This window comes from Talpa occidentalis, unplaced genomic scaffold (assembly GCF_014898055.3).
Source record: "Talpa occidentalis isolate TD23 unplaced genomic scaffold, MPIMG_talOcc4v2.1 talOcc4.14, whole genome shotgun sequence".
In the NCBI taxonomy this organism is placed as follows: Eukaryota; Metazoa; Chordata; class Mammalia; order Eulipotyphla; family Talpidae; genus Talpa; species Talpa occidentalis.
The window spans coordinates 69,819,292-69,846,790 of NW_023601433.1; the positions used below are offsets into that span (position 1 = coordinate 69,819,292).

General features: G+C 38.3%; 1 protein-coding gene and 1 long non-coding RNA gene across 9 annotated transcripts; one reads left to right on the top strand and one right to left on the bottom strand.

Moving 5' to 3' along the window:
- The first annotated feature begins 75 nt into the window (after positions 1-75).
- Positions 76-25,254, top strand: THNSL1 (threonine synthase like 1). 8 transcript variants are annotated; one of them, XR_008551834.1, is made up of 5 exons: positions 249-400; positions 3,211-3,377; positions 9,691-9,787; positions 10,943-11,009; positions 25,234-25,254. XR_008551834.1 is itself a non-coding variant. In XM_054695172.1 (4 exons), the coding sequence occupies exon 4, from the start codon at positions 4,532-4,534 to the stop codon at positions 6,761-6,763; it is 2,232 nt and encodes a 743-aa protein (XP_054551147.1). In that variant the 5' UTR covers positions 76-91; positions 2,315-2,565; positions 3,211-3,377; positions 4,484-4,531; the 3' UTR covers positions 6,764-6,830. The 8 variants fall into 8 exon arrangements, 4 of the variants coding, with proteins under 4 accessions (XP_054551147.1, XP_054551146.1, XP_037366623.1 ...); XR_005125129.2 differs by lacking the exon at positions 25,234-25,254 and adding an exon at positions 14,070-14,765; XM_054695172.1 differs by lacking the exons at positions 249-400; positions 9,691-9,787; positions 10,943-11,009; positions 25,234-25,254 and adding exons at positions 76-91; positions 2,315-2,565; positions 4,484-6,830.
- On the bottom strand, positions 7,517-11,877 carry LOC119244762 (uncharacterized). The gene is made up of 3 exons (XR_005125130.2): positions 11,819-11,877; positions 10,175-10,265; positions 7,517-7,987 (listed from the first exon to the last, which is right to left on the bottom strand). It is a non-coding gene; the product is annotated as an uncharacterized LOC119244762 (long non-coding RNA).
- Positions 25,255-27,499: the final 2,245 nt, after the last annotated feature.

Sequence of the window (27,499 nt, forward strand, 5' to 3'; positions counted from 1 at the left end):
CAATACGGCCCTTGTGCGCATGCTCCAAGCCCCCGGGGAGGGGCGCGCGGCCACGACCACCCTGACTGACGCACAGCCGCGGGCGCGCGCGGTACGGGGAATGGGCGGAGCCGAGGGGGGGCCTGGCGGGCTCGGGTGGGAGGAGCGCGGGGAGTCACGTGCCCGGCGCGCGGCTGCTGAGGGCGTGGGCGTGACGCGCGGCGCGCGGGCCGGCCGCGGCGCAGGCGCAGAGGCTGCAGCGCGGGGCCGGTCCGGCCTAGCGAGGCTTCCCTCCCGGGCTGTGGGCGAGCGGGCCGAGTGCCAGAGGTGCGCGGCCGGGTCTCGAGGCGGCCCTAGCGGCTCCGGGAATTTCCTTTCCATGTCCTTCCTTTCCTTTCCCCCGTCTTCTCAGATTTTCTTGGTGAGTTATTTGAGGAGAAAGAAAGGGAAATGGTAGACACGAGTCCGCTCCCGTCGCATGCCTTTACCGCCCGCGCCCTCCCCCCTCCCGCTGCTCGGTGTGAAACGGTTCTGTGCGCCCGTTTTCCCGGCTGCTTCCGGCCCAGCGGGCGCACCGCGCTGCCCGCCACCTGTGCGCGTGCGCGCCGGGCCCCGCGTCCTCCACGTCCACCTGTCGTGGCTTTTTCCTCACGCCGCCTGCCCGCGTTCTCCTGCTGCCCGCGGGCCCTGCGCCCTGTTTCCTCAGGGGCCGGCCCCTCCGCTTAGGTCTTTGTCCACCGACTGATGGACTTTGTTTTGTAAATGAACTGCCTGATGTGGAAGGAACTTGTTCAATGGGCTCCTGAATTTTTGCCCATTTTTTTCGTGTCCCTTTTTAAAAATTTGCTTTGAGAAGCGATTTTTATTCCGTTTTGAAGCTGGTGGCGCTTCCCTAAGTCTGCGTGTGCCCTTATGACCGCTGAAAGGAGCTCATTTATTGCTAGAAGCCTTTGCCATCCGACTGGCTAATAGCTTAGCGATATGATTTGGAAAGAAAGATAGATGGTTCTGAACTAGCCTCCCAGAGGCCACTGCCCAGATGGAATACTCCACGTCGAGAGAGAGCATCAGTTTTGGTCTTCTGGCTGCTGGGTTTCGGGTGGAGAGCTTCAAGCAGCATTGCCATTTGGTTAACTTTTTAATTTCTGCCTAAAGGGCATTGCTGAATGTGTGGGTCCTTAGCATTTTGGGCTCTTAGTGAATTTCATAGGAGAATAATAAATTTAGGTGTTTGGGTTTTTTGTTTGTTTTTTTTTTAATCCAGTTCATCAGATTTTAATTTTTATCCTGGGTTTTTACAATTTATTTCAAATGAATGACACGTTGAGGGGTTGAGGGCTCATGCTCCACATCATGAGTTTCTGTTTTCTGAAACAGGTAGATACCACTTTGCCCTCTCTTTTCTCCTTTGAGGATTTTATGTTTTGTTTATACATGTATAGAGAAGAAGTCTTTGGGGAACTGTCCTCTATACATGCTAAGATATGAATAAAGGACTCCAAATGGTAACACCATTAACCAAGCAGATAATCATTGGCCAAAGCTTGTGAATTTTCTAATTATCTGGAGCACTTTGGGACTATTAATGTTAATCAGTTCCTGAAGGAGCCAGTAGGGGCAAACCATGATTTTTGCAGTTAGTAAGCACAAACTGGCTTTAGCAAGTCTTGACTTTCTGTTAGTGAATACAGTAATTTCACTGATATCATTATGTTTGTTATGGTTTAAAAATACTAAACTGAAAATTTTAAGAGTTCACTGTAACATATTTACAGTCATGGTGAAATTAAATCACTTGCAAAGGAACCTTTTTTTCTTAAATTCTTGGTCTATAATTTCTCTTGCCTTTTGAAAGTATATTTACAAAGAATACATCTCTAATTTTAATTATTTACTGAAAATGACAGTACTTTTGGAGGGAAATGCCTGTAATCCCGTGTCTGCAGGGAATTAACACTGGTATACTGTCAGAAGCAACGAACTATAAAAGACTTGATAATAAATATTTTAGGCCTTGGCAGGCAAGATAGTTTCTGTGGAAACTACTCAGGTCTACCATTGTCTCTCAGAAGTAGCCCAAAACAATGGACTGAAAGAATGGCGGAAGAAATGAGCCAAGTTGTGGTCCGGTGAAACTTAATTTACAAGAAATGGTCATGGGTCAGATTGAACCTATGTAGTTTGCGCAGACCTAAACGGTTTTATATACAAAAAAGGGGTTTTTTTGCTGAAGATTATTTAGATGAATAAAATGGGCATATATGGGAATACAGATAAGACAATTGGGAGGAAAGTAAATCTCACATGAATTCTTTACAATATTTTTCTGTTACAGAATTGAAAAGGTATTAAACTTTATGAATTAAATACTCAGGACCATCAAGAGGATAACAGCAGAAGATTAACAACAGGAAAGGGTTAATCAGCTTTGATAACAAGATTAAGGCAAAGATAATTTGTGAACTTATAAAATTATGCTTTTGATTCTAAGATCCCAGTGATTATGACGAGGCACTGGAGTGTGTGGTCCTTCTCTCCTCTCCATGGAAAGGATTAACCTGAATAGCAAAACAGTTCTTGATCCACGTATGAGTACTAATATTTTCTCTGCATTTTTAAAACAAACCAAACCATAGAGAAAATGCCCTAGCCTTGTGCCTAAATATTTTGATTCAGTGTATATTTCTAGACGATTGCCATTGGGTGACAATGACTCATAGTACGCTATGAGTACAATATGAATATTATGTGCCAGCACTATGATGCCCACTTTGAAATTATTTTAAATAGGTAAGAGATACTTGTGTGTGGTAGATGCACTTTTCAGTATAATTACATTCAAATCCTGTAGTGATTCAGAGGGATAATATAACCTAGAAGAATAATGCATAGCCTTTTCCCTCCCTGATCACTAAATATTCAGTTAAATCTTTAAAATTTTAGATATCATTGTGAAATATTTTATATTATTTGGTTATATTTCTTTATATTGCTTGGTAGTAGAAATTTCTTCAGTATTTTTTAGTGAAATTTTTTTCCATAATACGGGCTCGTTGAATAAGGCATAGTATCAGCCGTTTAATAATTTGGGAAAACATGAAAAGGATCAATTCATTATTTTTCTGTACATTTTCCATACAATCAGGTAGATATTTTATTACTAGACTGGACTGTGTAAAATATTATGACACTGTATGCATTTATGATTAACCTGAATTTTTTCTATTATAGACTCCTCACTTTATAAGATTGACTTTGCCTCAACATCAGCGTACTCTTCTGTCAGATTGTTCCTGTGTGTCGTATGTTGCAAGTCAGTGAGAGTTAAGCACAGCACATGCAAACTGAAGAGCCAAACTAGGACATGTATTCCTTTTCTTGACAGTTCTAATTTGCTTGTAAGTTAATTTCAGTTTTAACTTAAAATGGTTTTAGATGTTTAATTACAATACACAGTTTAGGTAACGTAGATAATGGCAAAATTTTGACTTGCCTGACATATATTTGTGTTTTAATTGTAGATATATTTCCAAGGACAGGAATTTGAGTTGTATGGCAAATTGTACTGCTTCTTTGGATGCCAGAATAATATTTTCCTCTTATCGCTGGAAATATTCCAGAGTTTCTTTGGCTCCCACTCTGGAGTCTGAATTTGAGTTAAGTCTCTCTATGATGTTTATAGGGTAGAAATAAAAGTGATTACTGCCGGAAGACAAGGTTATAGATATGTGGACTTTGATTTTGTTGCTATATTATTAGTTTTTCTAAATTTGACAACATTGTGTTTTTCACTTTTTGCTTATTGTAGGGCCTTCAATATGAAAAATATTTAAGGGTGATTCTTAATAGTAAAAGACATCTCTCTCTCTCTCACACACACACACACACACACACACATATTTGCCCTAAAGTTTGGAAAATTATTCAAGCATTTTGTAAGCAAATGTCATTTCATTGTGGTTTCCTAGTATGAATACTATAAGAAATTTATGAGTAACATAATAATCTATAAGCATGTTCTTATAACTAAGACGAAATGAAATATATAGACTACTTAGCTTTTTAAATTGCAAATAAGTAGCATTCCAACTCCAAATAATCTTTATTTCAGTGGGTCATAAATCAGGAAGCCATGAAATAGTTTTCATGATAGAAAAATACAAATTTTATTTAGTGTTTTTATAAAAGCACCTATAAAATAGTGTTTTCTAAATAAAATTTCTATTTACAGTTAAACATATTAAAGTTTTGATTATTCAGTACCTTGAGACTTGAAAAGATTAAAAGTATAATATGTCATATATAAGACTTTGGGTTGGAATACATTTTTAAATGTGCTCTGCATTTGGAAAAATTTTTAACAGTTTATTTTTTTGATTTTATAACAGTTTAATTTTATAACAGTTTATATACTGTACGCATGGTTATATTCAGTACTATCAAGATTTTAAGTTTGTTGAAATCGGTAACCAGATCTCCTTTTTTGTTTTTATGTTTTCAAAAGGGCTAAAGCCAGTTTTTAGGTTGGCTTGGGCAGAAAAGTGGAAAGAGAATGCTTCACTTTAACCGATGTCAGCATCTGAAACAAATAACCCAGAAATGTTTTTCTAGTATACATTTTAAAACGGATAAACGTGCACAGCTATTTCTTTCAAGAACCTTTGCACTTGCAGAATTAAGGAAGTCATGGCACTCTTCCCACTCTCTTGTTGGAGACAAAAATATTATCCTGATGGGACCTCCTGGTGCTGGGAAAACAACAGTAGGCAGAATAATAGGTCAGAAACTAGGTTGTTGTGTCATAGATGTGGATGATGATATCCTTGAAAAAACCTGGAATATGAGTGTGTCTGAAAAATTACAGGATGTTGGTAATGAGCAATTTTTAGAAGAGGAAGGAAAAGCTGTGTTAAACTTCACTGCATCTGGAAGTGTGATTTCCCTTACTGGGTCCAATCCAATGCATGATGCTAGCATGTGGCATCTGAAGAAAAATGGAATAATTGTATACCTGGATGTACCTCTAATAGAGATAGTTAATCGTCTAGAATTAATGAAAACAGATAGGATTGTAGGTCAGAATTTTGGAACATCTATGAAAGACTTACTTAAATTTAGAAGTCGGTATTATAAAAAGTGGTATGATGCTCGTGTGTTTTGTGAAAGTGGGGCTTCCCCAGAGAAGATAGCTGACAAAGTACTTGCTGTGGTTAAAAGATACCAAGATGTGGACTCAGAAACATTCATATCAACGAGACATATTTGGACTAAAGACAGTAAACAGAAGATTTCAACAAAATTCTTCAGTGAAGCTGTGATTGAGGGCTTAGCTTCTGATGGTGGACTCTTTGTTCCTGAAAAGGAGTTTCCAAAATTAAACTCTGGGGAGTGGAAAAGCCTAGTAGGGGCAACTTACATAGAGAGAGCACAGATACTGCTGGAAAAGTGCATCCATCCTGCTGATATACCTGCTGCCAGACTGGGAGAAATGATTGAAATTGCTTATGGGGAAAACTTTGCCTGCTCAAAAATTGCCCCTGTCAGGCACCTTTCAGGCAACCAATTCATCCTTGAACTGTTTCATGGACCAACAGGATCATTTAAAGATTTGTCCTTACAGCTTATGCCTCACCTTTTTGCACACTGTATTCCACCAACTTGCAATTATATGATACTTGTTGCTACTTCTGGAGACACAGGGAGTGCAGTCTTAAATGGTTTTAGTAGACTTAATAAGACTGACAAGCAAAGAATAGCAGTGACCACATTTTTCCCTGAGAATGGAGTAAGTGATTTTCAAAAAGCACAGATAATTGGCAGTCAGAAAGACAATGGATGGGCAGTGGGTGTCAAGGCAGATTTTGATTTTTGTCAGACAGCTATAAAAGGAATCTTTAAGGATTCTGACTTTACTGGCTTTCTTACTATGGAATATGGAACAATCTTAAGTTCAGCTAATTCTATAAACTGGGGCCGATTGCTTCCCCAAGTAGTTTATCACGCTTCTGCATATCTTGATCTTGTCAGCCAAGGATTTATTTCTTTTGGAAGCCCAGTTGATGTCTGTATTCCCACAGGAAACTTTGGTAACATTTTAGCAGCAGTGTATGCCAAAATGATGGGAATCCCTATTCGAAAATTTATTTGTGCCTCTAATCAGAATCACGTTTTAACTGATTTTATAAAAACAGGACATTATGATCTAAGGCAAAGAAAATTAGCACAAACCTTTTCACCATCAATCGATATTCTCAAATCATCAAATCTGGAACGACATTTACACTTAATGGCTGATAGAGATGGGGAACTAATGGCCAAATTATTTAATCAGTTAGAAGAGCAATGTCACTTCCAGATAGAAAAGATTCTAGTTGAGAAACTTCAGAAGGATTTTGTAGCAGATTGGTGCTCTGAGGATGAGTGCCTGGAAGCTATTCACTCCACCTACAATACTTCAGGGTATATTTTGGATCCACACACTGCTGTTGCAAAAGTGGTTGCAGACAGAATGCAAGACAAAACTTGCCCAGTGATTATCTCATCTACAGCTCACTACTCAAAATTTGCACCTGCTATCATGCAGGCTTTAAAGATTAAAGGAATCAACCAGATTTCATCAAGCCAGCTTTATTTACTAAGTTCTTACAATGCATTGCCTCCACCACATGAGGCTTTATTAGGGAGAACAAAACAGCAAGAGAAAATGGAGTACCAGGTCTGTGCAGCTGATGTAAATGTCCTGAAGGGTCATGTGGAAAAACTAATACAAAATCAATTCATATGAAGTTTTTTGAATAAATTTTTCCCCCTGGTGATAAGCATGCAATAATAACTCACAAACATTGATTTGGGAATAGAATAGCATTGTCATTTATATGAATATCTATGTGTAGGTCTGTTATCTTCGAAATTTCAGCAGCCTAATTTCTAGGACTGAGCATTGTAACTTTACATGCTGCTTGGATCCTTAATGAAGAAGCAACAGAGTGTAGCATGGTGCACATCCTTGTACTATTGTGCTATGCTTTGCACTCGTGGGGATATATATTAGTTTCTCCCTCACTCCCACTCTGAAGTGGACCAAAATATCTTGTAATCAATATGGCAATTAATATATTTAAACATGGTTGTTAGGTTCTACATCTAGCTAGTCTCTGTTGACTGGAGAGATCACTTACCACTCAAATGGCTAATTTGTGAGGAGGAAGTCCATTTTGGACTACAATGAATTATGTGGATCCTACACCATCCAAATTAGATAAGTGCACCATTTTATTCCTCTTGAATGTTTACAATTAGTAGTGGAGACAAAAATAAAATTGTCTATTTCAAGAGAAAAAATTTCTGATATTCAGACTTCGAGAAGTCTTAATAAAATATAGTAATGGTTGTAGATAGCAGTTTTCTTACTATTTTTGAGTTCATTCTAATACAATTTGCTGTCTCTTTTTTCAGTGTCAAATTCTGTTTTTCTAACAACTAAAACCACACACAACTGATGCACCTATTTAATTTTTACTTCTTTGTCATAATAATGATTTTAACCAAGATTTGTATTTGTGAATTTACTGTTTTATTTCAAAATTAAAGATCATCACTGGATTGACCAGTTAATATAATGGACTACTCAACCACAAGATGGCATTCCTAGCATAATTTGTCTTTGCAGTACATTCTGGGTCATTCTCTTCGATGAGGAAATATAAGTTATAAATTATACATTACAAGTTATAAATTATAAGTACTAAAACCAAAAATTGTTTCACTCATTTTTGGAATATAAATAACCAAAGAAAACATTCATTTTTCATTGTCTTTGAATGGTTTACTTGTATTTTGTCTAGATTAATCATTTCTATTCTTTGGTTAGTCTATTCATCAGAAGCTGGTAGAATTAGCAGGGTGAGAATTGAACCTGCTGCTTTCCTCTAGTGTATTTTCACGATATGAGTTATCTTGCCCCAGCACTTCTCTTTTGGAGGGTCAGATTTATATTCCATTCTATTTCCTGGGAAAATAAGAGAATATGATATTAACCTAATGATTTTTAAAACATAAGGTGTAGTGAAGACAATATGATTTTTTCCCAGTAATTAACTTGCAATATTTGTGAAATATATTAGCATTAAAATTAATAATACATAAACTATCTTATCTATTAAAAAGTAATCTTGTATAAATTATATCACTAATAGAATTCTGATCAATGAACATGATCTTATAAATCAAACATTTCCAGATGTTTAAATCAGTCTTTGGTTTGATTTAGTATTAATTAAAGCCTTGGTAATTTTCTCAGTATTCATTTTGTCAGTAGTAAAAGGATAAAAAGAAAAAAATACAAAAGGCTGTGGAGTAGTGCTTAACAAAAGCTATGTGGGGAGGGTTTATTAATTATGGTTGCATCTGGCAATTTTCTCTTTATAGGGGAAATGGACTCTCTCCTGGGAGTACAATCAGAATGATACTAGAAAATCATGTTTAAAGCTAAAATGATTTATTAAAAACTTATGTGCATTGTGTGAAGTGCAAAGTTAATATCACACATTTAAAAAAAGAATTTGTGATCAATAGCAGCAAGGGGTTTTTAATGAGAGCATTATGTGTTAATAGAGTCATTTTCTTAGGTGGATGTTACTATCCATAATTTCATAATTTAAATGTTTTCTTGCATCCTACAATGTCCTAAATGTGAAAAAGTTTTTCCATAGGCTTTCTAGAGGCAGTTCTGGAGCTAGGTCACTTGCATCCGAGTCCTGGTTCCAACACCTGCTGTGAGGCCCTTAGCAAGTTACTGCTAAGTGCCTTGACTTATTTATCTAGAACATAGGCATAAAAAACCTGCGTTATTGGGCTGTGAGTGTAAATAAGATAGTATACATAAAACACTTTAAATCTTTGCTTTCTTTCAAAACATGACCCTTCCATAGGATGAACCTAAAAAAATCTTGTTCCGTAAAGTACTGAAATCTCACTGTAACTTTCCTTAAACAGGTTGACTTTTTACCAGACTTTGCCCTGTTGTATTCAGTAAAGATTTCTTTACTGAAGTGCCCAAAAGTCTTCAGGTGGTTATATATATTAGTTTCAGTCCCCTAGAAATGCATAATATTTAAGTAGAAGTTAATTTATCTAGGTGGGAAAAAAATGGAAATTTGTGATTTTCAAGCTACTTGAGGTTTGTAGAAAACGAGTAGATTCTCACTTTGCTTTTCACCAAATAAAATTAGTTTTTGGCAATAGGATTTAGGGTAATTGACTCCATGCTGTTGGCAATTTTAAGTGTTGTCTGTTCAAATTCTTACAATTCAGGGAACAGAAAAACCTTATTTTTCTTTTATATATTTAATTCCAATAAACAAACATTCAAGGTTTTTTCAGAAATGCTGATTATGTCCTTCAATATTTCCATGATAAAGCTATTCTTGGATGTCAGCAAGCAGGAGTAAACTGGATCAAGTGAGGTCATGAGAAAGTACTTCATTGTCTTTCAAGGTCACTCAGTATTTGGTTATCTAGACTAATTGTGGGCAGGGAAAACATGAATAATTAAATTGTACAGACAAGCTCTTGTACCTTAGTTTGGCAGAAGGTTTCACCTTTTTCAAGGTTTTCCAGAAGAGTTTTAGTAAAATAGAATGGCTAATTTCTACTTTACTAACTGGTTCAAAGACTAGTTTCCTGACTTTCTCTTTTCCTTGATCATTCAAGAAGTATCAACAAATACAAACAAGATGTCTTCCTCCTAAGTCCCCATTCCATTTGCCGTAAAGGAGTGGCATCAACAAGACAAAATACATTGATCTAGGTAATAATTTCCTATTATTAGATGGGTTTACCAATTCTGGAACTATCTGGTTATAAAACTGAAGGCAATTTGAGCCTGAGTTTGGGTTCTGATTTTTCTTGATTATTTTCAGCAATCTCAAAGGCTATTTTCCTTTTTCTTCTGTTTACAATCTTTTCTGACCCCTAGAAGTAACAATAGAAATAAACACTTTGAACAGAGTGTCCCAGTACTTTTCCTAATATACACATATAGTGAAAGAAAAAAATAAAAGCCTATATAATGGAATCAGATCTTAATTTATTTCTCACAGAATATTTTTTGTTGCTGCCTTTCATCTCTCTAGTTCTTTATGTACAGTTTCTGAAAGCATTCAAGGTCAAGACCCTGAACCACCCTTATCCTTACCTCCATAACTCTGAGAAAAGTGTATCATGTTTGCACAGCTCGTCTGTAGAGGTTCTTCAGGAAAATTTAGGAAGTTTTCCCACATCTGCATCTGGTTTTCTCGTGAAACCAGAGGTCACAGGGTGGAATTAAGCCAAGGAATATTAGCAAAAAAAAAAAAAGGAAAAAATGTTCAGAGAACATACTGAGAACTATTCATTTATAATTGGGGAAACAAGGTAACAGGTCAGGCTTAGGTTATGGAGATAAACCAAGAGTTATATAAATGACCAGAACTGGGAGTCTAACTTCTCCACATGGCCTGGAGATTATATGTGGCTTCATGACCAGGATGTTCACAAACACTAACCAACCATGTCTTGTTATAAAAACAAGGCCACGTTCTGAATCTGTATTCTAAGATAAGAAGGGACAAGCGAAGGATTGCCAGTAATGTCAATGCGCAGGAGAACGATTAAGCAGGAGAACCACCCAGACCCCAGTCAGGGGGTTACTCTAAAGCAGATGATGCTGAGGAGAAGCAAAGTCCCACAGGGAATGACATAAACATGTGGCAAATCCAAATGAGACCCACTGGCCCAAGTCTGACACAGCTGTTCTCAATCTGACTTTTAAAAAGCGATCAGGGATGTGAGTAGGCCAGGCTTGCACAACATGCTGAGGAAAAGGATTTTTGCAAAGCACTTCTCAGGTGTTGGGAGTCTTGTTGGCACCAGGTATTTGGAGTGAGGGTAAAACTTTAAGCTTTTTTCTTAATGGCTGATACAGATCAACTTGGTCATGTTCAGGAAGAAAAGGGTCTGAATACAGGATGGACAGGAGAAGGAACGAGAAGGTAGGTACTCACTGCTTTCTAAGAGGGCAAGTAGAATGGGAATTAAGAAGACTGACTTTGGATATTTAAATACAATTTCTACCATTTTCTAGCCATGTGACTAGGGTATGTTATTAAATCTATCTATGTCCTATGTATAAAACTAAGGATAATAGAGTATCTTTCCTCATAAGGTGGTTGGAAGAATGCAATATACATTGTTTAGAAGAGTACCTTGCACAAAGTAGGTGCACAATACATTTTAGCTGATATTTTTTTCCTTAGATATAGTCTCAGCAGATAATTATTGAGCTATAATATGCTAGGCACTTTGCTAGGTGCTGAGGAAACTGGTAAAATATAGTTCTCAGACCTATGTTACAGTAAAACCCAGGATTAGGTACTTGGAATTTGTGGAGAAGTCCTTGAGATGAAATGAAAGTATAAAAAACCAAAACAAAACCCCAAAACCAAGGTGACTTCTTCTAGGAGACCAACATGGCATCCAAGAGCTGGACCAAATATTTCAAATATGTTTAATCGGAAAGCTACCAAGACAGTAAGGGTTTGCAAAAATCTGAAAAAAAAAAAAAAAAAAAGGAACCCCAGAGAGGAGGAACCGTTGGTCCCACAGTTTCTGCTCTAGGCTGACTATGGAAACACCAGAGCTGGGAGATGGAAAGCTAAACAAAGTTTTTATTGGATTCCTGGGATGGGAAACAAAAATCAGGAAAACAGATCCATGGGTTTAAGGTTTGGACCCCAAGGAGGAGAGACTGGTAAATACTTCAAATTTTTACGGAGACTCTCACTGTAGATTTAGTACTCACAGGCCTTAATTCTTCTGTAGAAACTTCATAGTAAGTTTTTTGAGTTCCTTCGAAAAATTCTAAGAATTTGGAATGCATTGAAAAAATTCCTTTGGGGAGAATTGATATCTTTATAAAAATAAGCTGCCCTCTCTAAGAACATGGAATGTGTTTCCATTTATTCAAATACTCATGTCTTTTTAAAAGTTTTCCAAATGTCTCCTTAAAGATCTGGTTAAATTAATCTGGAGATTTTTGTTGTTATTGTGAATGGTAACTTGGATATGTTATATAGTCTATAGGTTATATAGTTGGATATGACTGACATAGAAAAATAGCATGGTTTATTGTAACTTGATTTTGCATAAGCAACTTTGCTAAACTTAATGTTGATTTTATCTACATAGATGATATCAGTAATGACTTCTTTTTATCCTTCATCATCTATTTGTACTATTGTTTCTGTTGTTTGTTTCTAAGTTTCATACTTTTACTGACGATTTATGTTCTTATGTATGCCTTTAAGGCACAGACTTTGAAAACTAAGTCGTTTTATTAATGCACAGAATTTATAAGCTTCCACACAACAAATGTACAAAGGCTATATAAACACAAGTATACAACTGAATGTAGTTGCAGGTCTTGCCAAAAGGATGAATGATTTAAAGATTTCATAGTTCTGACCCCTGAAATTTATTTCCTCCTCTTGCTTTTGGTTTATTAATAGAGAATAATCACTTCAACAATTTGAGATAAAATTTGAGATGCAAATACTCCTGGGAGAAGCAGTACATATGTTCTTAATCCCACAAAGGTTCATAATCCCTAAACTGAAGGTTCAGGTATTTGAAGTAAACAGGGTAGAAGCCAAGGTTCTCAACTGACTAAAGACAAATTCTGGTTTCATTCTGCTTCAAGTCTATCCTGTCTTTCCTGCCAAGCCTCTGAAGGATTCTGAAACTCACTGTTATGACATCTAGTGGTTGGTAGTCATATCTGCATCAGCAGCATGTGTATTTAGAAAATGTTTTTGATTTAGAAAAAAATGGCAAAAATTTACATGGAGTTGCAAAATCATAGTTCAGTCATCCTAAAACACAGCAGAAAGCAGTTTGTCTTTCATCTGAGAGCTACCACATTCCTTAGAATTCTTGGGTAGCATATGCAAAAGATGATCAGCAGAAATATCAAATCCTTGGTAAATTCCATCACTATAGTCATCTAGAGCCTAATGAAATAAGGGAGAGACTGTTCCATTAGCTTAGCAATTTGGTAATAGAAAGGAAACAAAACATTGACCCAAATCAAGTCATCGTCACCTGGAAATTAAGGAACTGAGTTTTTAAAGACTTAATTCTTAGATGAGGGTAGTAGGAGGCCTCATTTGGAACTCTTAAGTTTTTCCTACTTCTCATATTCTTGTTCATATAGTAAATATTATTCTCTATTATGGGGAGATTATAATGTGACAACATTTCTAAATCCTCAAGATTACAACCTAGTGAATATGTTATATTTATACTGATTAAGGACTTAATAAAATACTAGAGATAGTAAAATGGGAGGAATCAAGTTTCCAGTTCAGCACAGATTTCTATTGTCTTCTATTCTAAGCAGGTAGATGCAGTTGCTAGTTCAGTAAAATTGGATGACTAAAGGTTCGTAAGACAATAGTAATAGTCACATTATTTTGCTTTTTAAAAATGACACCATAAGTTATTTAACCAACTTCAAATACTTGAACAATTAATTTAAAATATTTTGTCTGTTACAAGTAACTCTGCAAGGAGCATCCCTTACACATAAACCTTCGTAGCCCACACTGATATTTCATTTTTAAAATCATAATGAAATATTTAAGACACACAAAAAGGCATAAATCATAATAAAAAGGACATGTGTACTCACCACTCAGTCTCGCCTTGTTTCTTAACCTAGTGCTAACCTTCTGACATCAGAGTTTATCATCCTTCTGCATTCCTACATACTTTTACTGCATGGGTTATATCTCTAAGTCACACATAAACTAACTACTTAACATTTTCTCTCATGGCAAATACAGAAGTTCATTGTAGAAATGTAGACAGTCAGCAGTGTAGCAAAGTATAAATATAAATACAAACAAAATTATTGCCATTATTAGTATTTTGATCTATTTGGTTCTTCTTGTTACATGCTTTTAAAAAATCAATTGAGTTAAAACAATTGCCTTAAATTGAGTAGTGCTCTTTCATTTACAAACTGCTTTTGTTTCCCATCACTCTCTCCCCAGCATCCCTAGAGGGAGGTGATTTGTTTTTATCTCCATTTTAGAGAAGAGCAACAGAGGTCCTGAGAGATAAATATCCCTAGATCTCTCAGCTATCAAGTGAAGGAACCAGAACTCACATTTGGATCTCGCCATCTCCAGGCCAGTGGCTTTTCTGCTAAAATATCTTACCACCATTATCCCCTATAAAAATACCCGAGAATCAATGACAGCCCTTCCTTCCCATTTCCTCTCATTGCTCTCTTATGACTTTTTTCAATTTAAATGCCAATTTTCATGTTTATTTTAAAATCAATTTTTCTTGTGTCCTAAAAAATAAGAAGAAAAGGAGAACAAATACAGTGCAATTTACCTTAGATGTCACATCTCAATGTTCCTGGCTGTTAGCCTTTATTGCTACTACCTACATTCCGCCCTTCAGAGCTCAAGCCTGTTCTCTGAGGAATGACATAACTTTAACATGATGCTTTCAGAAAGGTCTACAGTTCCAAAATGTGCTTAAGTTGTTCATATATAGAATCTCTCTTCATAGATATGAACTTTGAGGTGCAAATAAGTTGGCAAAAAAGGGACTCGCATTAAGATAACTCTAGATTTGGTCTGAGTTGGAGTGATAGCTTCAATAGTCAGCATTTCTACAGATGCACTTATGATGAAAAATTAACCTTTTTCTTTGATTCATGATTTTTATTGTAAGCTGATACAAGGACAGGGTGAAACTCATGTATTTTATCAGCTGCTCTTCTTTTTACTTTCATTGAAGGCATCTCAAAACATTATGATTCATCTGTCTATTCCTGAAGTGCCACTAATTGTCTACTTTCCCATTAGAGAAGTTCAAGTCACTCACTGATGCAGTGCTGGCAGGTCAGGTATGAGGAAGACTCTGGAAAGTTGTTTTTTTTTTTCCTTTTTTAAAAAAAGGAACATCATTGCTCATTTGACTCTGGACATCATTGTTCACTTAACTCTGGAAAGTCTTAATGCGTAGTTGCTTTCTTTTGGTGTCAGTTGATTTATATTGCTTATCCATAGAAGCTGATAGAATATTGCTGCACTATCATTACCATAATATAGGTCATACAAGATAATTATCATATTCCTGACAGTGTCTCTAGACTCCTTCAAGGTAAATATTATCTCCATTTCTCAAATGAGATAGATTTATTTTTGTTTAAATACCCTACATTGTCACTACATTCTCCCTCATTAAAATCCCTAAGACTCACTGGTGGCCCTTCCTCAGGGTGGTTACTCAGTGAGCCAGAATTTGCCTTGTCGATAAGAGACAGAGTTGGAATTTGAATCCAGTTTTGTTAGAAATCTAAGTCTGTGCTCTGCAAAAAGTAGTGTGTTTGTGAAGCATTTCTGTTACTTATTTGCCACATTATAAGTTAACAGATAGGACAATTCCTGTCCTATACCCCAGGAGCTCCTAGTTTAATGAGAGGAGAAAGCCCACACAGAAACAATTGTAGTGTGGAGCCAGTTATATGAATTGATGCGAAGAGGATAGACCAACATGTCATATGAGCCTAGAGGAAGATTAATTCATATTTGGAGGAAATTAGAGACTTGAGGAGGGTCTTGAAAAGACCATTGTGTAATGCTATGGAGTAGCTTTGATAAAGAGAACAACACAAATATAAGTCTTGACTTGGGAGAGTGTAATAGTGTTCAGATATTGAAAGTAAGCTATTGTCAGTCCTACCAGTCTCTGTCATTTAATTTTAAATAGAGCAGAGATTGCCTCTCACCTTTGACCTAATCCTGTCCAGATTGAAAAGGAGAGCGATGACTAATGATGTAGATGCAGCCAGCAGGAAAGAAGGCCATTGCTGGCAGGTTGGGGGATGACGGAGGTAGCAGGATCCAGAGACTCATACACAAAGCAGCTGCTCTGAGAAGCCAGTACCCACTTCCCACCCCATTGTTGGTCTATTCTTCAGAATGTGGTTTTCTCCCCTTTTTCCTTATTTCTTTTTCCATCTAGAGGACACTTGATTGATGTTCCTTTTGTCTGGATTTTTCTCAGCATGGTTTTACACTATGTACAGGGGATCTATGCATAGTATAATGAAATATTTACATAACAGAAATAGTGAACTCTCATGGCAGCTATCAACCCCTCCCTGACAAGGGAGTCTTGTCTATTTTGTTCACAACTGTATCTCCAGTGCTTGGTACTTACCAGTTGGAAAAATAATGTCAATGAACTTACTAAAAGAAGCATTGTTTTGGTGAGAATGGAAGGATAAGCTTCCAAGTATTAACATAAGGAGAGACTAGAAATTCTAGATGAATTGGACCTGTTTTGGCATTTTGCCTAAGTCAGCCTCTTGTTAATCTTACAGAGATGAAAGTGATAAAACACTGTTACCAAAACCACATTGTCCCAAATGAATGGGGATCTTATATATGCAACATTTGTATTTGCCTGCACCTCTCTGTTTCCCAAAGGCAGGGTGCCTGGGAAACCCAGGAAGCTGACCTGTCACTACAGGGAGAAGCCAAGGCACTAGGATGCTGTTGAGTTGCATCCAAAGTGATATCAAGAAGGGAACCAAAGGTGACTCAGAGTCTAAAGATGTATTGTCCAAACAGAGTGGGTGCCAGGCTCCCAGGTAATCTGGCTGGGCTGGAACAGGCTCCTGGTAGGAATGCTGGCTTCCATCCTCAACACATGCTCCAACAAAGAGTCAAGGGACCCGAAATCAGAAATCAGGCCAGCCTGCTCTAATTTCTCAGCAGAAATGTCATTCCTATCCTTAATAAGCACAGTCTAGTGATTAAAAAAAATAACTCTTGAAAGTACAAATGAACTGAAAAAGCAGTTATCCTCTTCTCATGTACTCCCCCCAGACACGCACTCACCACACCAAAGCTGTGGTGCTACTTTCCCAGAAGGAATTCTTTCAGTTTTTGTGGTCTTAAGTCATGAAGCTTGACAGGTGTGGTGAACTTGAACTGAATGGTAGATAGTTCCCTCTCTTGGCAGAGGAGAGAGCTCTCCAGCAGTTCACAGATTGTAAGACGATAATGACGTCAACCCCTCATGTTTGTCTCTATGTAACAAGCAAGTATCTTAGATCCCTTGGTACGTTGGCTACCCAGAAGCAAAATCTTTGAGCACAAGAATTGTATTACCTGGGAAGCCATTTCCAGTTACCTGCTTTGTCTTCATGCTCCATAGCAACCGAGAGCCATGGGAAGCTCACAGGTGCCTGCCAGAAATGAATGGCAAGGCCTTGAGCTTTGAAATCAACCTTTGCCTGCAACTATGTGAGGGGTGTCAGTCACGCCCAGGTGAAGCAAACAAACCTCAACCCAGAGTCAGGACCGAGAAAAACATCAGGGCTCCTCATTCTGTACCTCCCCTGCAGCCACCTTCCCTGTTGGGAACTGCTCCTCCCACCCCTTTTTGCTTCCTCCATTCCCAGAAGGAACTGTGGGACTATCTTCTTCCTTTTGTCCCTCTGTCAGGTTGACACTCGTGTTCCCCACACATTTCCAGTTTCAGAGGACACAGGAGGAGAGGATAAAGTGTTGGGGATCTGTCAGCTTCTGGTCATCTTCCCTTTGGGAAGGAGGATCACTGAGAGTAGGCCCTTTTCCGAATCCTGACTGTGGCTAACACAAACCTCAAGCAAAAAGGCAAAATCAACAAGTTTCTTTTCAGATTTTTCAATAACCCTTCCTCTCTCCTATCTGCCAGTTTCCCCAATGCTGACCTTCGGGCAGTGAAGACTTTTTACTGCCACTGGCTGGGCCTGCATGTTCTTCCCTCTCTGCAGTGTAATTTAGCATAAGAGGTGGTGAAATGAATTCACCACTGGGTTACAACTAGTCGTTTGCTGCCACATCCCAAACATTGGAGTAGGGTCTGACACATGGAAGGCCCTCAATAAGTGTTTGCTGAGTAAAAGATTGTAAAAGGCAAAAAACCAAGAGATCCACCAACTCTCTAGGGAATATTTGCACAGAGGCATGAATAACTTAACAGTAACTGTTGCTAGTTACTGCAGCTTACATGTTGCATTTATACCCATAAAGCACAGGATTTCTGTATTTCCAATAGCTCCATATCTCATGTTTGATGTGTTCTGTACAGAAGGAACCACATAAAGGACCCAGTTTTGAGAAACTCCTTTCCTGGTTACAAATGAACCTACACCCACATATCTAGTCATCCTCCTCTTGGGCCAATGAGCCTTGCTGCTCTTTCCTCACATTTCCACTGAGGTTCCTTTGTTAAGGGGGAAAAAAAAAAGTAAATAAGGCTGTATTTCTTTTTTATAGACTGTTCTGGAATGTTTGAGGAAAACCTTGGGCTTTATTGAGCCACTCCCTGTCTGGGAAATCTCAGGTCAGCCTCTGGAAGTTTTTTTCCTTCTAATTTTCCTCTTCATGTGTCCCTCCTGAGTGTGTTGTCCTGTTTCCTGAGGCAGGAACCTGTCTGCAGGCAAGGTTGGCGGGGAGGAAGTTCTGGTAAAGCACTCAAGCTGATGGTACCTCTGGAGCGGGCTTTCTGGCAGCTGGTGGTGACACAGCTGGCCTGGCTTCACCCATTACTAATTGTTGATACTTGTGTGTGAGGGAAGGTGTCTCTGTAACAGCACTCACCGACGTCAGGCCACTCTCAGGCCTAAGAAGGAAAGACAGGGAGAGGGAGCGGTAACCTGGACTGTAGGATAATGATGTGAAAAGAGGAGGCCAAAAGAAACCTTCTCTTTGCCCATCCCCTCGAGCTCCCACTTCCCCCACCTTCCACCCCATGCCCAGTCTGCCCTATATCTGCCCCCTGACATGCCCTTTCTCCCTGAAGCCCACCCCACTAGTTCTACTAACCATAAGCCCCAGCCAGCTGGGAGACATGTCCTAGCCCATATGTAACTTGCTCTTCCACTCCTCTCTGCTTTTCATATCATTCCTTCTGCTTCTAATGCTCTGTCCTCAAGTCTATATTGGCTTGTCTTACTAGTGCTTGAAAGCCCAATTCAAAATATTTTCTTTCCTTTGAAACTTTCTCCCACTCCTTTTTGGGACTGGAAAGCCCTATGGACAAATCCACACTGTAAGTCAATTCCTATATAGTGTCAGAACTGCTCTGGTGTGTTTCGATTCCCTAGATTTGGATTACTTGAGGAAAGGACTGTCCCTTGTTCACTGTTGGATCTACTTTACCTGACCAGGGATTGGTATGTCACAGACACACCCTGTGTGTCCATGGGCCAACTGTGGAACAAAACAGACAGACTGAGCAAGGCACAAATGACACATTCAGATGATATAAGTCCAAAGACTTTAATTCTGCAGTTTTGTTATCTTTATGCCCCTAAACATCTGCTCAGTCTTCCCAGAAAAATCCTTACCACATATTCCGTAGTGGGAATGGTCCTTCCCTGGTCTCCATGCACAACGATATTATTTGGAAGGAATCCCATGGCGAGAGCAGATTTGTCTGTCACATGCAGATTTGTGCCATGTCATTAAGAGTTTGGAAAGTTTCTACTCAGAGCTTAGCTTTACAATATGTGAAGTGAGGGATTCAAAAGAGGTAGAAGACATAATCCCTACACCAATGAACCATGAAGTCTAGTTCACAAGACACATGGATGAAATGAAAATGTATCAATCAACATTGGACAGTCAGTGGTTGCTCAGGACAAAAATTTTTGGTTAAAGAAATTCCTACTTCTAGTTTTCTGGCACTTTTCTTTAAAAATTAGTGTTGAAAATAGCTTCTCTGAAAATCAGTGCTTGCAGCTAAGAGTACCTGCTCTTGAACTTCAGATCAAGGTGTTGATTCACAGAGTAAGGTGGAATCCCATGACAGAAGCCCTTGTTTTGGCAGTGTGGAAAGAATGAAATGGAAGTAGAGAGTGGTTAAGAGACTCTTGTTGTAGTTCAGACAGCAGGTGTCAGTGGTCAGAGTGGAGAGCTGCAGCAACAATGGGACCGGAGCGGGGACCATTGTGGCAGCCCTCAACCTTTTTGAAGGCTACTTAGAATTACTGAAAGAAGTGGGAAGGCTAGAATTGCACCAGGATAGAGAGAGGGTCTCCAAAGAAATGGAGCTCTAAGCAAAGAAGGCTGAATTTGAAAATATGATTACATTGTGCTTAGACTCTCCTTTACAATATTGAATTTGTTGAATGCTAAGTTAACATGATGATTGTTTATGCTTCAGGGCATTGTTTGATAATCTCAAAATATCTGAAGAAATCAAGAACCCCTGTTTCTCAGAATTATTTGATCTGATCTTGAGTTATCTACCAAGTATGCATCTAACCAAAATGGTCTATTATTTCTAACTAAGACTCTGTAGTTTAAAATATTATTATTGCTTTTTTCTATAATAGTCATACCTGTTCATTGGAGAAAACACAGGCAATTCATATAACGATGTAGATAAATGCATAAGCCATAATATCCTGTAAGTTTACAACCCCAAAGTAATTACTATTAATATTTTATTATCCCCTTTCAGTGTAGTTTTAATGTTTGTGTGTTTTATTTTGTTTTTTGTATGTACATTCTTTTTCTTCCTATAGAACTCTTTTTACCTTGACTCTCTCTTTACCTTTACCTGGGTTTGGAGGGTTATGTGAGAGGAGGTGATGAGGAAACAAATTCTACAGGAAAACTGAATTTCTAATTTCCAGAAGTGGACATCTAAACCTCAAATGCCCCTAATTGCTCTTCTCTGTCTTCTTAGTCCTGGAGGAAATTTGTAGGCCTGTTTTTTACTCTTCCACTCCCTAAGTCCCATTCCTCAGGCCCTACCTTGTGACTTCAGGAATGTTGAGTATGAATAGGTTTGATAGGAGGTAGTTTCTTACTGACTCCATGTTAGAATTGATCCTGTGTAGAGATCTAACCTCAGCTATTATTTATCTCAATGGTGGAAGTTGATTCTCCAGGATCCCTGAAGAGTCTTTAGCACTTTCCTTCCAGGGTCGTAAGAGAGCTGCAGAATCTCAGCTTATAGACTTTTAAGACTTCAAGAGGCATCCTACCCAATCTTCCATCAGTATGGGAATCCCCTCCCTAGCATCCCTGCCAGGTAGCACCCAACCACTGCCAACCATTACCAGGAAGAAGGAAATCAGAGCTGCTCATGCCGTTGTTGAACACTCAAAAGCCAGACAATTCTTACTTTATTTTCAGCTAAAATCTTATTGAAAATCTCAGGTAAAATCATGGAAGACTTAATTATCTCATGACAGTTTCACCATCAAAAATGATTTTATTTTAGGCTGCACTGAAAGATACACAGTATGTTAGGGGAGAGGAAGGGCCATGACCCTCCTGGAATGATTTGCAGAATTACGTGACTACGTGCATGTGTGCTCTTTAATTTATTTTCTGGGAATTGAGGCAAGGACTTTTATGGGATTCTCTAAGCCCTAGGGCCTAGGTGGTTCTATGCCATCTCTAAAGTGCTGTGTTGAACAAAACACAGACCAGATCTTGCTCAAAGGGAGACTCGCTGATGGCCCCACCTTGCCCTGGGGTGGCAGGGCTTTCTCTTTAGCTTGAGATAAGTGCCTTCTCCCCAAGCAGAACCCGAGAATGTGTGATCTGTCAGAGCCAACCCCTCGGAAACATGATGCCATCCGGGGCTTTTGTTTCTGGACACTGCTCTCATTCCTCAGATGTGTCAGCCTGCCTGCACCTTGACTTCGCCATGTCAGCACCACCCAGGTCTGGAAAGGGCTGGAAGGATAATGGTCGTGTTTATGGAGCCAGAGGGTGTCACGAGGGTTTTTAGACAAAGGGGTACAGAGGCTCATGCATTCCTAACTCATCATCTGCACACCCGTTCAGGAAAAGGAAATGACTGAGGCCACATCCCTCGGAGCGTGTCTCAACCCGTCCTTGCAGCTATTGCCTCAAACACACACACAAAGGGACACTTTTCTCTCTTGTTTTGAGAAGCAAGTCCTATCCAGGGGTTACATTGTCTCTGTGTTGATCTACTTAAAAATATTTTGGTATGATCTACACCCTGGGAGAAGTGTGAGGAGGCCACGGAGTGTCCTAATTAGGCTTCCACATTCCAAGGGTGATTCGCTAGCAGTCAAAATACCCTAATTAGGGATCAACACTTCAGAGGGGGTGACTTAGCACTTCAAATATTATCACTGAAAATCTGCACCACAAAGGATGTGTAATTAGCATAAGAAGTGTTAGAAGTAAAAAATTTCACCGCTGGAATGGATGGTATCAAGGCATGTAAAATGGCATGATGAAGTCTCAAATAAAATAAAAGACAAACTAAATCTTAATATGGAATATACTCAAAATTATCCTATCCTGTGTACAAACTTTAAAGAGTTTTCAGTTTGTACACAGTTTGTGGAGTTAAATCCAGAATATTTAACTTAACAATTCTGCAAGGCTTGGCTTCAGTCTAGGAAGCACACCATCACTCCTCACTGCCCATGTACTGGTTTTGCTTCAAATACACAACTGCAGGCAGGGCTCAGACAGGCAGGCTGTTTCCCTCATACACTATTTTCTTGGCCAGAAACGCTCTCCTAGATAGAGCTCTGCTGCTTGCTGGGTGAATTTTGTAAGGTACTTACTGTTTCTAAGCTTTGGTTTTCTCATCTACAAAATAGGGGGAGGGGGGAGAAGGCCCTCTATTATATTATTGAAGATTAATGGAATTATGTCTGCTAGGGGTTTAGCTCTATGCCTAGCCCATGGCAAATGTGATCATTTTTTGATTATTAGCCACCTAGCTTATGCTACCTCGATCACCAAAACTTGGTCAAGTGTCTTCTTTTCTAAGGAGTTTCTCTGGTCTCCATCCCACCTCCAAACCAAGATAATGTGCCCCTGCTCTAGACTCTTACAGGATCTGGCCAACCTCTATGCTATGCTCTATAGTAAATTTCTTTTTTTTTTTTTTAAGATTTATTTTATTTATGCATACAAGAGCTGGGGTACAGGCCAAAGATGTGGGTGGTGAGGATTCACCAGAGCCAGAGTGGGGAGCAGAGCAGGCAGATTGACCAAAATACACTGCCGAGGGGTGCAGTGGGAGAGACAGGAGAGGTCTGCTGCTCCATGTGGGCTGCTCCCTGTCTGGCTGGGGCATGGAACTTGTGCTGCAGTGGCTGCAGATAGCTTCATAGACTGTGTCTTAATCCCTTGCGATACCAGGAAGGCCCCGATAGTAAGTTTCTTTTTATGTGTTTCTCTCCACCTAAAATCTACGAGCTTCTACGAACTTTGTCTTTTAATTTCCCTACTACCTAGTATATAATAGGTACTCAGTAAAGAATGGACAAACAAATCACTGACCTGATTAAGGGTGTGACTCCATGACAGGTGAACCTGGCAAGGACTTTGAGGATCACCATCCAGTGGTCAAATGGTGTTCATATGGAGGAGGGTAGATCAAGTTTGATCTGGAAATTGCCTTCAAAATTTAGCTCAATACAGTCTTTGAATAAAGATGATGAGAAAAAACAAACTTGGCCAACATTAAACAAAATATTGTTTGAATATCTGCTTTCATTATATGTCCTTTCATTTAACATCCAAGATCCTATGATCTAATAATGACTTTAAGTGAGGACTTACTGTATAGGGAAACACTTCTGTGACAGTTCAAAACCAGTCCACTTTTTTTCTCCCAAAGAACCTAATAATATGGTAAATTAGATTTACCCATGTGGAAAGACATTTGCCTGTAAAATGCTATTTATTTCTGATATTCTGAGATAATTCCATACAAGAAATAAAGTTTTGTAAAACATTCTCAAGTGAATAGTTAAGCTTTACTGCATATTCATCCTAACTTCTACTGTCTTTCTCTCTTCTTAGTACACATTTTAGTTTTCTAATGATCTCTATCTCTTTATGTTGTATTACTTACACATGTACTTATCTATATGCAACTAACATTAAGGGCAGTTTTATTGGTGAGATGATATATTCTGTGAGACTTTTGCTTGGCTGTTGGGAGATGGAAGGAAAGTTGCAAATTATTCATATCAAATGGTTGGGTTTTAGGTACATATCTGAAAGCACAGGAATGACTGAGAAGGCTACTTTAACTTTACAACCAGAAGAAGCTTAAACCAAAAGTCACTTTAAAACCAAAAATCAGGTAAATCTGGAGCTGAACGGAACTTGCAGTTTCAGTGTCATTGAATGCTGAAAAAAAATTTTAAATCTCCAGAGAAAAGTCAACCCCTAAATAAGTCCAAAGCCCAACCTACATTTTCCCAGTTCTCAGCAGTCAATTAATCATTGAATGAAGAATATTCTCAAACTATAGCCTGTGTACAAACTTTATGTAATCAGGAAATTCCCATTTTGTCTCTGGGGCATCTTCCTACTCACAGAGGAACACAGAAGGGGCTTTCCACTAAGTAGACATCATCTGAATAGGTTAAAAAAGATTTTTAATCTACTTATCAAGAATGATCTTGTCATTTTTATTAGTTGGCAATACTGGATAAGGCATTTAGCATTTTTTTTCTGCGGTTTCTTTGACAAAGCAGAAAGACTCACATTACCTTAGACAGGAACTAGATCACTCCAAATATTTATAGTCTATAAGCATCTACTCTTCACTACTTTATAGATTTTCGTTTGCACCCATTCAACAAGTGCCTGGGATAGGATGACAGCTATGCTTTAAGAATATGGTGCCTCTTTTCAGTACCAAGTAGAATGAAGATCAAAAGAAATAACTAAAATGTGATACTCTCAGTAAACTGCATTTTAATAGATTTGTGAATTGTCCAGTTTTTGGCTCCTTGTTTTGGTGTATGAATACTTTGATTCCACTTGTAGGTATGGAGATTTATTGTCATTCTTCCCAAAGTATTTCCTTGGCTTTTAACAAAGTATGCTATAATTCTTCATGATAAATGTGACAACTAATTACACTTTGTGGATCTCATTATGAAGACTAAAATTCCTGGCAAAGCCTCTAAATAATCAAAAGGCTTTATTGCCATGGACAAAATAAGCCATTATAGCGGTTTTTGTAGGTATTTCATTCTTTGAAAATATGCAACTTATGGTGCTAACAATAAACTAAATTTTCAAAAATATCTCATATTTTATAAGGTTGATAAAATAACATCACCAATCTTATACTGAGATTCCATTTTTTTTCTTTTCCAATATGCCATGTCAGGAAGAGAATGAATAAGGTGGCATCAAGTATCTCAACAGCTGGATAGCAAAATTAAGGCATTGTAAGGTAATGAAGGCCCATAATTTTGTTAACCAGGAAAATAACATGGATTGTAAAAAATGCTATGTTGTATCAATTCTTGCCTTTTTGGCATTGAATAAAAAAGAATTTCATTTATTGCCTAAAAGATTCCTTATTTATAAGAAGGAAGAGTCTGGGTGAAAATTTACCTAAAATCCTGTAATTCTAAGTGAAGAAAAATGACTTTAAACTTATAAAAATTTCCCTGCAGTAATGCTCAAGAGGCTAGTTTAAAGATTTATTTATTTATTTATACAAGCACTGGGTACAGTCAGAAGCACGGGAGGGCTAGAGAATTCACCAGAGTGGAGAGCAGAGCAGAGCAGGCAGACTGACGAAGTACACTGCTGAGGGGAGCAGCGGGCGGCAGGAGAGGTCTGTGAGCTATGTGGGACCCTCACCTGGTGGCCGGGGATCGAACCAGCGCTGCAGAGTCTGCGGGCAGCTTTGCGACCCAGCGCTCAACCTCTGCGCCACCAGGGAGGCCCAAGAGGCTAGAATTTTCTTAGATTAAGCAAACCTGTGAGAATTCTAAAATACTGGCGACTGTGAGAAAGTCAAATTTCTGAATTCCCTCTTCTTCTAAGTACTGAAATTGAAATTGTTTTTGAGATTTATGAAGATATTCCATATAATGCAACATTTTGGGAAAAATACATCAGTGTATCTTTAAGCAGAGGCATTGGAATGATTCAGCTCTGTTTAGCACTGTCTCTAGGATATTAATTACATGCTCTGCTCATTCAGGACACTAGGATAATCATCATATATGCCAGGTTGTTCCCCCCAGTATTTTTATTGTTTCTTAAAAATATCTCAAATTGAGTGCTAAGTAAGATACTTCACCCCACTATTGAGAAACTCTTCCTCTGTGGTGGCACTCTGTGTCTTACTACCAATGTCTACTATGGCTATCGTAGTACTCTTTTGCTTTTAATTGTTTCTTAAATCTGTTTACCTATATTGATGTAGTCTCATAATATTCAAATAGAAACCTTAGTAATTTCTTTCCTTGGAATAATTTCTCCCCTTAAACCTGGGGAAAATTATTCAATATCAAGCTAAGGTACAAGATAAAATGTTTCTGTAATTGTAGAAAACATAATGGCCTCCAAAGTTACCCATATGGTTCTGTGCTTTAAATAGGGTTGGGAATGAGGGCACTGGAATGTGGATTATTGAAAATGACATGGTGACCTCCACTGACTTCAGCAACTCTAGGTGTACCCAAAGAAGACATTGTTCCATGTGAGACACAACGTATATGAAATCACCTACAATAATTATATTCAGTGTATTCCATTACACATTTTGGTCCAAATATCTGAGTTCTTTTTCCATCCTGCTGGGTAAGAGAGTAATGTGGGAAAAACTCTTTAGGTTTTGGTTGCAAAAGGGTGGTAGGGAGTAGGGTTAAAAATGTGTGTGTGTTTGTAATCAAATTTTTGGTCTTTATTTAGTACCCATAAGTATTTTACCAAAAAGAACTGAGAATATTTACTTTGAAAGAATGAAGATTAGTATGGAGTTTGGTGAGGAAGGTGTTGGAGGGACCAGATGTTTTCAACATGAAATCTCTGTCATGAGGCAGAGGGATTCCACTGAATGAGAACCAATAAGTACAAGTTATAGTGGAGAATATTCTAGCTCAGAATATGGAAGAACTTTCTACAAAACAAAGCTGCCAAAGGGAGCAGGCCAATACATTTTCACATAGGCAAAGTTATACTGTCCAGTTGTATTTAGTGATATAATGCTCTTTATTTTATCTGAAGACAAAATAGGGAAAAAAATTGAGAGAAATGATCCAGATCCAATATGAAGACTAAATTCCTGGAAGAGAAAATTGTAAAGCTAAAAAATACATTGCCAGTGAAAACTGTGATAAAAAATATCACTCACTAATTTGTGGACTAATTTGTATCTTCACTATAGGAATTATTACATGATAAAAAAAAAAATCAGTAGGGAAAAAGTTAGTTGTTACCTACTGTAGAGTTGTAAAAAGAAAATACATATTTTTTTTGTTTTGCCTTTGAACTAGTTATTTGAAGAGAAAGCTAGGACTTAATCTCACTTTTTCCAAATGACTGTGCTGTGATCCAAGGCACATTGCGATGCAGTGTATATTCACAGTTTGGGCTTTTCTGCTCTTGTTGGCCAATTTCTGAGTTGGAAGACTAAC

What these genes read in the sequence shown, in the direction of transcription:
- THNSL1 (XM_054695172.1), top strand. Translation starts at nt 4,532, where the DNA reads ATGCTTCACTTTAACCGATGTCAGCATCTGAAACAAATAACCCAGAAA.